The following is an 11,239-nucleotide window of genomic DNA, read 5'->3' as shown; positions in this document are numbered from 1 at the left end:
GGATTGCAGCAACCAAGAAATGGGTGCTTGAAGATTACATTCGTTACATTCATAAGAATGGCAAGGCCTTTCTAAAGCACTTCTTGGGGTTTAATATGAGCAGTTGTCTCTCACACATTGTCATATCCTAGATCTAGATCAAGTAATGGACCCAGTTTTGGATGTTTGTCTCTTGAGCTTTTGCCCCACACAGTCACGGCGTGGGTTCAATACCCACTAGGTATCATAGATCAAGGATCTGCTCGAGGGACGTAGCAAATAGTCACCTATATAGGTACGATTTGCTTAAAGTGGTGTACCATTGTGTACTATACCATCATACTATGATTCATTGTAATGTAATTTACAATCAAATTATAAATACTCATAACTTTCTAGCATAATATGATGATCTTTTAAATTTTATCTTGATTTTTTTAAAATATTTCAATCCAATTAGCATTGTGCACATTTTATGATTGTTGGAGTAATTTTGAAATGTATCCTATGTTAAGAACTGCTTTTGTACTCAGGGTTTACTATATAGTGTGTAATACGTGTTTCTCTCCAAGCATTAACCATGGCTCTTTAATTTTTATATTGAGGGTTATAACCCCCCTCTTATGCGAGTCTTGTGCTTTGTCAAGTAGAGAAACAATTGCGCACCTTTTCACACTTCAAACGGAGATTTGCCTCATTTCCTCTCTTTAGGTGGTGTAATCACAAACTTGTTTCTACACTCCAAACTCTTTGTGGATTTCAACATTTGTGTGGTCGGATAGAAGCTGTATTGCCTTAGATCTACCCATACAAACTTTGACAGGCCAATCTTGTGTTTGGTCGAATGTTTTAACATCCTTTGTGAACACATTCCCTCCATGCAAGCCTTTAACATCCTTTGTGAACACATTCTGCGTATTTTTGACAAAATCTCTTCCAATTTGGCAATACATTCCACATGTCTCGTAGGTGATTGCATATTTCCATGCATAGTTTATGTACAACATTATTCCTAATCTTGCATGTAGAGTGTGCATACATGGGCATGATAAAAGCGCAAGTGGAATGTCAAGAATTGGGCTTCAATTCTCATCTAGCTAATCATGATTATTAGGAGGCAAACTTTGATTGTAGCTCAAAATTCCACTTTCCCATTGTCTCTATTTCTTGCCCTAGCTCCTTTCCTTGCATTTCCCCTAGCCCTTGCCCTTGCTCTTTCCTTGCTTGATTGGAACTTTGGTATGATAACAATATAGATATGTAAACATTGTGGTATCACCATGTGTGCATCCATACATGCATTTTAATGTCTTCAAATCACCTACTAAACATAATTCAATTATAAACACGCTAATAACATACATATTTCTCTTTTATGACATGGTGTTGAAGTATACAAGCTCACATCATCCCTAGCTTGTGTGCTTGAGAGCAATCAGTTGTGCGATATAGCAGTGGCCAGTGCTATATAGCACCGGGTAGTGCTAGAAAGTAGTGCTACACTCAAGACTACACCTACCTACTTGCATTGGTGGGCTTCTACAGGAATGTGTAGCCATTGGATGAAGGTGGCACCTTCTACAAAGTTGTTTTACACATCAAGATCTATAATCTTACTAGAGGGATTGATGAGATCATCACTTATGTGGTTGCAACAATCAAATCTTTACAATGCAGTTTTATTGCAGCTCACAGTTGTATGTAGGCAACTATAAAAGCACATAGCAAGCATTGATTGTAATAAGGCTTGTATAATCCTGACTAAGATTGTTAGAGAATAGCTTAGGAATTCTCTTAGGTCTCAAAAAAGTTCATTTGAGAGTGGATTGAGCAATTCTCCCTCAGCCTTAATCCTCATTGGATTGAGATTAGTGTTGTACTTGCAGTTTTGTTATTGTCATTATAAGCTTGTGCTTCCAATCATATCTTGGCCTGATTTGTACTTCATTATCATTGTTTAAGTGCTGAAGTTATAGCCCATTGCAATCTCTGTACTTTCACATGGTCTCAGAGCCCACCCTTGCTATTCTACTTAGCAAGCCTAGTGAGTGTGTGAGATTTTCTCTTGAGTATTCTGATTCTTCTCTTATTTGAGCAAGGAGAGATGGAATCTTTGAGAAACATCAACCTTGAATCTTCAGCAAATCTCAGTGAGAGCAACTATGGCACATGGAAGTACCGAAAGGAGACAATCCTCTTTCTCCATGACTGTTGGAGCATGGTGCTAGATGAAGATAAAAGACCTGAAGTTGATGGTGAAGTCCAAAGTAAATGGGATAAGAAGGCTATGCTTGGTGTTCATTTGCTGAGGCAAAATGTGAAGGATGAGTTGCTTGGTCAGCTCATTGATGTGAAGAATCCCAAGGAAGGATGGGATAAATTGAAGAACTTGTTTGAAGCTAAAAGTACCTCAAAGCAGCTAACAATCAAAAACCAAATCACAAATAGCTCGTGCAAGGAAGGTGAGAGTGCTACTTCATATGTTTTGAAGGTCAAAGAACTCCATGACAAGCTGGTGGCTGTTGGAGACAAGATGACAGACAACGAGATCACTACTATGATAACTAATGGTTTAGGTGAAGAGTAGATAGCCTTGTGCAAATCATTCAAAAGGAGAAACATTCTCTTGATGAGCTTTAACAAATCCTCTTTGATGAGGATCGAAGGAGAGAAGCCATAAAGATTCGGAAAGGCAAAGGTGGAGCTTCTTCACATCATGCAGCCCTCTTCACAAGTAGAGGAAGAGGAAGATATGCAAATAGAGGAAGAGGTAGAGGAGGCAACAACAACAACAACGACCACCACCACCACCACCACCACAACAACGCTTACAACCATGTTGAAAATTCACATCATTCTTAGCCCTCTTATGGAAGAGGAAACAATAGGTCCAGAGGTGGACATGCCTATGGTAGAGGAAGAGGCTCATCTAGAGCAAATGTGGAATGCTACTATTGTCATAAGATGGGGCATTATGAAAGAGATTGCTGGATAAAAGAGTCTCATGGGAAGAAGAAAGGCCATGAGAACTTCACAGAAGTAGGAAGCTCTCATGTTGGGGAGAAAAAACTAGTTTCTATTTCTGAATGTGATGTTGCTAACAATGTACAAGCTAAAAATAGGGATATCTTTCAAGAAACCTGGTGGATTGTTGATAGCGGGGCAAGCTCCCACATGACTTCTCACAAAGAGTTCTTTGGCTTTTGATAATACTCCAAATACAACCATATGCAAATGAGATATCGACATGATGAGTAATGGTAAGAGAACAAAGGTGAATGATGTTCTACTTGTTCCCTCTCTAGCAAGTACTTGATATTAGTTGGTGCTATGGTTGAAAGGGATTACAAAGTTGAGTTTGAAAAGAATCGATGTCTCATAAAGGATAGGAAGAGAGGTTATCAGGTGATTGCAAAAGAAACCAAACATGGAAGGATGTTCAAATTGCATGCATTCATACCCTGTTTCAATGCAGTGACTATGGAAGATAAAAGGATAAGTCCTACAGAGCTTTGGCATAAAAGGTATGGGCATTTGAACTTCAAAAGTTTGCTAAAATTGAGAACCAACTCTATGGCATTAGGAATTCCAACCCCCTACATGATCATTTTGGTGTATGTGAAGCTTGTTGCTATGGCAAGCAAGCAAGGCAAAGATTCAATAAAAGCTCCACAAGAGAGAATTTGGGAATCTTAGATACCATTCATACTGATGTGTGGAGTCCTTCTTAGACCCATTCCTTGAATGGTTCATCCTATCTTGTTACTTTCATTGATGAATACTCAAGATACACTTGGGTGTACTTTCTCAAACAAAAATACAAAGTGTTCTCTACTTTCTTGGAATTCAAAGCCATGGTTGAGAATGAAACATGGAGAACATTCAAGATTCTCAGATCAGATAGAGGTGGTGAGTATCTTGCCAACAAGTTTGATGCTTTCTTGATAGAAAATGGAACCCAAAGACAACTAACTTGCAGTGGGGGACACATCAGCAAAATGGTGTGGTTGAGAGAAAGGACAGGGTATTGGTGGAGTCTGCTAGATGTATGCTCAAAGAAAAAGGTGTGCCTACTATGCTTTGGGCTGAAGCTATTAATACTTCTTGTTATCTCATGAATAGGTCCCCCACAGAAGCCTTGAAAGGCATAACCTCCTATGAAGCCTTTACAGGACCACAAACCTATAGTAAGTCACTTGAAAGTGTTTGGGAGCATTGCATATGCTCATGTGGCTGATAAAGAACAGGAAGAAATTGGATTCCAAATCCATCAAATTTGTTCTCATGGATTATAGTAATGTTAGCAAAGCATACAGGTTGTATGATCCTAACTAGAGAAGTGTGTTTGCATCTAGAGATGTTATTGTGGATGAATATGTAGCTTGGAATAATCTTACAGGTCATACAGTTGAAAACAATGAAAAGGATAGCGTACTAATGCCTCTACCACATGCTAGTAGAGATGAAATTGAAGCTGAAGTGGATCTTAATAGTGATACAGATGAGGATACACATGAAGAACAGCAAATGGATGCTCTTAGGTCTACAAGACCAAGAAAACAGCCCCAAAAGTTAACATATCAAAGAATATGTAACTCAATCTCTCAGGTTGCGAGGAATCAAACTTTGCATTGTTTACTACTGTCATGGCACAAAATGAGCCTGTTTTGTATGAAGATGCATGTTGCAAACATGAATGGAAGAATGCTATGGATGAGGAAATGCATGCCTTGCATAAGAATAAAACACGGGATTTGTGTGAACTTCCAAAAGGAAAGAAAGCTATTGGCTGCAAATGGGTCTACAGAATCAAGCATAACAAGGAAGGACTAATTGAAAGGCATAAGGCTGGGTTGGTTTTCAAAAGGTTTTTGTCAAAAGCATGGGATAGACTATGATAAAACATATGCTCATGTTGTAAAAATGAATTCAGTAAGACTTATCATTTCTCTTGCTACAATGAATAAGTGGAATATATATCAAATGGATGTAAACAATGCTTTCTTGAATGGGCCTCTAGTAGAAGAAGTATACATGGCTCAACCTCCAGGTTATGTTGTGGAAGGTAAGGATAACTTGGTTTGTAGGTTGAAGAAAATCTTGTATCGACTGAAGCAAGCCCCTAGGTCATGGTATACAAGGATTGATAAACATTTGATGACCAATGCTTTCAACAAGAGTATTGCAAACAATACACTCTACTACAAGGTATGCAATGGTAACATAGTCTTGGTGCTATTGTATGTGGATGATTTAATCATTATAGGAAGTAGTGAAAGCTTGATTGGTGAAGTGAAAAGTCAACTTTCATCAGCATTTAAAATGAAGGATTTGGGAAATTTTCATTACATACTTGGTATTGAAGTATATAGGTCAAAGGACTCTACTTTCATCACCCACTGAAGTATGTTACTGAAATTTTGGACAAGTTCAACATGTCCAACTGTCATCCAGTCAAAACACCAATGGAATCTAACACAAAACTCTCCAAGGATGAACGGGGAGTAGCTTATGATGCCACATTATATAGGACTTTGTCTGGTATGCTGATTTATTTGACCATTACCAGGCTAGACATATGTTATGCTGTGAATAGTTTGTTTCAGTTTATGCGCAAGCTCCAAAGATGTCTCATTGGGGCTCAACCAAAATGGAATTAGATACTTGAATGGTACTAGGCATTGGGGCATTAAATATGCTAGTGATAATGTCTTGTTACATGGATTTTCAGATTTTGATTATGCTTCCAACTTGGATGATTGTAAGTCTATTTCAGGTTACAGTTTCTTCTTAGGTGAAGGAGCTATTTCATGATGAGATCATCACTTATGTGGCTGCAACAATCAAATCTTTACAGTGTAATTTTATTGCAGCTAACAGTTGTATGTAGGCAACTATAAAAGCACATAGCAAGCATTGATTGTAATAGGCCTTGTATAATCTCAACTAAGATTTTTTTTTTCAAGAAAGAGACTTCTATTAAGTATGAAGAAGGCATTAAAAAATCAGAGCTATAAGCTGGAATAGAATAGAATCACCCCAATATGTAAGGTGATTTCAACCACTGAGGAGCATCATGATGCCATGAGAGACCTGTGGGACTAGAGGAAAAGAAAATGCCATGGTCCCACTCCTCCATAAATATAGTGCACTTTGCCTACGCGGAATGAGAGGACCCCTGAATACGAGCCCAAGTAGCCATGAGAGTATGGATGATATCACCCCATATGGTACTAATGCACTAAGACCCAAAAAATCTAGACACCCTCAATAGCCTCTGTGCATTTAGCTCTCTAGATCTGCCATGCTATAATACTCTGTTATGTGAGTGAACTTTCTTGAGAATTTGATTATATTTATTCAATAAAAATTATAGTTAGAGAGGAGAGTATATGAATATCTCTAAACAATTAGAGAAATATACAGAAAATAAATTTATGATAAAAATAGCATATTTATGATAAAGATTCCCAAAAAGTAGGTCGGTTTTTGCATACAGTTGAATTTAGTGAAACGGTTGCGATGAGTTGTAGACCAGGCCTATTCCCCTAATTTTAAGTACCAACTCGACTATATTCTGACAAAAAACCAGAGATACAGTGGCTGCAAGTTACAGGCCTATACTTGTATACAGGGAGTCAAGACACAGGCTGAGACAGGCAAACATCTACAGGGAGTAATAATTCTCTTATTGTTTGCCTTATATGGTTTAATTATTGAGAGAGAGAGAGAGAGAGAGAGAGAGAGAGAGAGAGAGAGAGATTAAACATGGTTTATAAGAATTGCAGGTTCCTTGGATGAAGCTCTCTTTTCTTTCTATGTTCTCTTTTCTCCTCTGGTGAGAAGATGTATGATTGTATCAAATTACTTCGTACCTTAATAAATCATTGAAATACTCATATGTGAGACCCCGGGTCTTACGTATGTTCATAAATATTTTTTCGTTTAAGTTTTCCATTTAATTCTTCTTCTAAGGTTGATGTATTAACTTGTAGTTAACTTATTTAAAGTAATTTATAAAATTTGTTGAAATCTTGTACTTGTAGTTAACTTGTAGGTAACTTATTTAAAGTAATTTGTAAAATTTGTTGAAATCTTATGCTTGGAGAAAAGGTCGTGTAATAGTGGTATCAGAGCTACATGCCAAGTACAAGATCTTTTCACATGCTTAGGAAAAGAAAATCAAAGATGTGGGTTATGGACTAACCTATTAATAATTGGACTATAGTGCTTTTGCTATTTTGCAGAACATCATTGCAATCGAATCTATATAAGAGTGAGTTATTATTAAATAGTGAAATTCAAGTTTTCATTTTATTAATCAAGATTGTTAGAATTGTTGCTAGTCATTCATATTTATATTTTTATTTAAACTTTTAATGTATTGAAAAATCATTTCTATCTATTGTTTATTTATAATCTCACATCCTCTCAGATAACTTTTCAACACTCAAGGTTAGTATCTATTATCTTGTATCCATAATCAATTTATCTTTCATTGTTATGATGTTAAGTTTCTCACGAATTATGTTCAAGAATTTTATATTGCTTATTCATAGAAACCATAATGATTCACATCTCTTGGAGTGTTAAGTTGTTTTGACAGATAATTTCAATCACACCATAATAATGGAGAACAGTTATACTCTATTTGTCAATTCTTGAATGGATACCTGAATGGTTTTATCCCACCTATTCCAACCTTGCCCAATCTTACTTTCAAACAAGGGCCAGTTGATATGATGCAACTGAGGACAGTTGCTATCCTGGGGTAGGAGGGATGTCACGGTTTGTCTGTCCATCTTTCTATGGTTAATTGGGGATGCCTAATTACCACTATGTTTGTAGCATGGCACTTGGGTGATTTCGAATATTCCGTGTAGGACATATGAAATTAGGGATAGCTGGAACTAAGTATTGGATTTATTACTTATGTGATGTTCGTGGACTTTAAGCATGTGTTGCTAACTTGTAGTGTGTTTGAATGGACAACCTTGCATAGGTTGGTGAGATTGACGGGATTTGCACTCGTAAGCCGTCGGAATGGTTGGGACATCATGGTGGTTAAATGCTGTGATGAGTAATTACCGAGAAGGGTTTTCTCAGCCACACACTGGGGACGACAGTTGTTTTCTCGGGAAAGAGGCACTGATCTGATGTGTTTGATCACCCTCTGGGGTCATTGGGGATACCCATGGCTTAGAGAAAACTGGACTTGAGTATGGGTTAGTACTCATGATTGTTGTTCGTGTTAGTAGTTGTGAGCTGCTAACATTGTGTGATGGTGGACAACTGGTATAGTTGGAGAGAGTGTGAGCATGTGTTGTTTATTAGCCAGGGTGAATATGGTATGAATATAAGACAATGAATCAAGATGGTTGATATCTGAACAACACGGGTATGCTTCTTATCAACTGTTTTTTTTGGAAGAAAAAAAGAAATATATTTAACAACATGCATACTTTGTTATTGATGGTTTTGGTAGGACTTGCCAAACACATTTTATTGGTAATGTATGATCTAATGTACCATGAGTACAATCCTGCTGGTTTGTTGGACTTTTCTTTTGTCAAATTTCTAAACCAGGTTTTGCAGGACAGTTGCTTTCTTAACCGAGAGGACTGTTATGTGAGTGAACTTTCTTGAGAATTTAATTATATTTATTCAATAAAAATTATAGTTAGAGAGGAGAGTATATGAATATCTCTAAACAATTAGAGAAATATCAAGAAAATAAATTTATGATAAAAATAGCATATTGATAAAGATCCCCAAAAAGTAGGTCGATTTTTGCATACGGTTGAATTTAGCGAAACAACCCTTGCGATGAGTTTTGGACCAGGCCTATTCCCCTATTTTTAAGTACCAACTCAACTATATTCTAATAAAAAACCAGAGAGATACAGTGGTTGCAAGTTGCAGGCCTGTACTTGTATACAGGGAGTCAAGACAGGCTGAGACAGGCAAACGTCTATAGGGAGTATTAATTCCCTTATTGTTTTCCTTATATGGTTTAATTACATGAGAGAGAGAGAGAGAGAGAGAGAGAGAGAGAGAGAGAGAGAGAGAGAGAGAGAGAGAGAGAGAGATTAAACATGGTTTGTAAGAATTGCAGGTTCCTTGGATGAAGCTCTCTTTTCTTTCTATGTTCTTTTTTCTCCTCTGATGAGAAGATGTATGATTGTATCAAATTACTTCATACCTTAATAAATCATTGAAATACTCATATGTGAGACCGCGGGTCTTACATATGGGGGGGGGGGGGTAGATTGGACCTAATGCTTTTGTCTTGTGTTCATAAATATTTTTTCGTTTAAGTTTTCCATTTAATTCTTCTTCTAAGAAGGTTGATGTATTAACTTGTAGTTAACTTATTTAAAGTAATTTATAAAATTTGTTGAAATCTTGTACTTGGAGAAAAGGTCCTATAATATATTGGCAACAATCTCCCAATTGGTGTCAAACCTCTGTTTGGGGGGGTGTATAAGCAGAGTGAGGGACATCTTGCAACAAACCATGCTGGGCAATAGCTCTACAAATGAAAATAGTAGTTTGTACCACTGCCCTCATAAAAAACATGTGGACTGGACTGGGAGAGCCAAGCAACTGACCCCTAAGTCACATGCATGGCACGGCCACTCAATTTGCCCATAAGTTAGACTACAAAACCCCAAATCTGCTGTGCAGTATTGCATCCCCATAAACAATGTTGTACAGTCTCAGAATCTGCTGCACATCTTAGGCAGGTTGGTGCTACAACAAAGATCGATCTCCACTGATTGGTGGGAAGACCACCATGTAAAAATAACCAAAAGAAATGAGAGATCTGACTCCTGTATGAATGCCAAAGCCTATGCCAATATTTGTGTTGTATCGTTGGAGAATCCCAATAAGGCCTGAGAGTAGGGATCCTATGCATCTGTCGAGTGAGGAGAAGCCTAAAACTGAAAAAAGGAAGGCTTTTCAATGGATCAAAGGCATCAATCCACTCCCACTCTCCTAGATCCCAGTGAAGATATCTAATAGGACTACCACCATATAGCCACAAACACCAAGAGCCACGAGTCACTATCTCTGAGGAGAAGGGTCAATGAACCAATGCTTCCCCGAACAATAAATAATCCTCACTGTACTAAGCCTAGTATTTGGGATGATCTCCTTTGTGCTACATCTCCTCAATGTCCCTCCAGGCATGATAGAATAAACGATGCAATTTGTAGCCTCCTGTCTCGGGAGAGCAACAACTTGCAGAGGTATGCCTATCCTTGAAAAGACTCCCAACCAACTCAGATGATAGTCTCCACCATGAAAGGTCCTAGAGAGCCACTCATGCAGAATAGTTGCATCAATCTGATCAATACGTATGCGAGAGCCCCTAAGATGCTGAATGGATGCAACTCTCCGATCCTCTGGAAGACTCTTAAGGGTCTTCCAAGCAAGAACAGTATGCACATCTCTCCCATCCTGACCACTGCATGTAACGAGATGCACCAAGTGGTCGACTGGCCTCATCCTCCCTGATGAACTCTTTCCACACAATAGGTTGTCGGTCAGCCTCATCTAAAGACATAGGAAGCCTTTGTCGCAAAAATACTCATGCTTCTCCGTGCTCTAAAAATGGCTGCAATAAGAGGGGAAGATGGTGTCCTGATATCAGCCTCTGTGAATAAAAACCATGTGCTGGACAGCCAATCTGTCCCAACATGGGGTGTACGTCCATAAATTTGAGACAAGAAAAGATCCTTCCAAGGCTCAGCGCCATCCGTAAATTTGAGACCACAAGTTTGTAGAGCAACGCCATCCGGATCAATAATATTCAACCCCCCCTCTCGACTAGGCTGAATAGCTATGAGCCTCCAAACTTGACCAAAGAAAATTGCGGATCAATCTCTGTAATTGACGAATGCACACATGAGAGAAGCACCAACAAGAGGCAATAAACCAAGCCGAGGCAATACCTGATTAACCACAAAAGCTCTGGAGGCTAAATCTAATCTCTTGAAGCCCAATGAAGAAGCTTCTTGTGGATACTCATAATTACCAGAGCAAACTGTTGTGTAGGAGAAATATCAACCCCAACTGGCAACCCAAATATCTAGCAGTGCATCCTCTATTGATCCAAGTAAAACTAAGCTCTGCACCCCAAGCAACTCTCAGTGAGTCACTAATCCAAAAACTAATAGATTTGTGACAATTAATGAGTGCCCCTACTGCCAAACAAAACTCTTCCAGTGCTACCCGGAATGAACATAAGCATATG

General features: G+C 38.2%; 1 protein-coding gene across 1 annotated transcript; it reads left to right on the top strand.

Moving 5' to 3' along the window:
* The first annotated feature begins 2,083 nt into the window (after nt 1-2,083).
* Nucleotides 2,084-2,566, top strand: LOC147613382 (uncharacterized). The gene has a single exon (XM_086782781.1). The coding sequence runs from the start codon at nt 2,084-2,086 to the stop codon at nt 2,564-2,566; it is 483 nt and encodes a 160-aa protein (XP_086638907.1).
* The last annotated feature ends 8,673 nt before the right edge of the window (nt 2,567-11,239 follow it).

The sequence above is a fragment of the Cibotium barometz genome, chromosome 44 (assembly GCF_041138505.1).
Source record: "Cibotium barometz isolate CiBa-2024 chromosome 44, ASM4113850v1, whole genome shotgun sequence".
Taxonomy (NCBI): domain Eukaryota; kingdom Viridiplantae; phylum Streptophyta; class Polypodiopsida; order Cyatheales; family Cibotiaceae; genus Cibotium; species Cibotium barometz.
The sequence above is the reverse complement of the archived record's forward strand: the minus strand, read 5'-3'. Positions and strand labels throughout refer to the sequence as shown.

Coding starts and splice junctions, on each gene's coding strand:
- LOC147613382 (XM_086782781.1), top strand. CDS start 2,084: ATGGAATCTTTGAGAAACATCAACCTTGAATCTTCAGCAAATCTCAGT.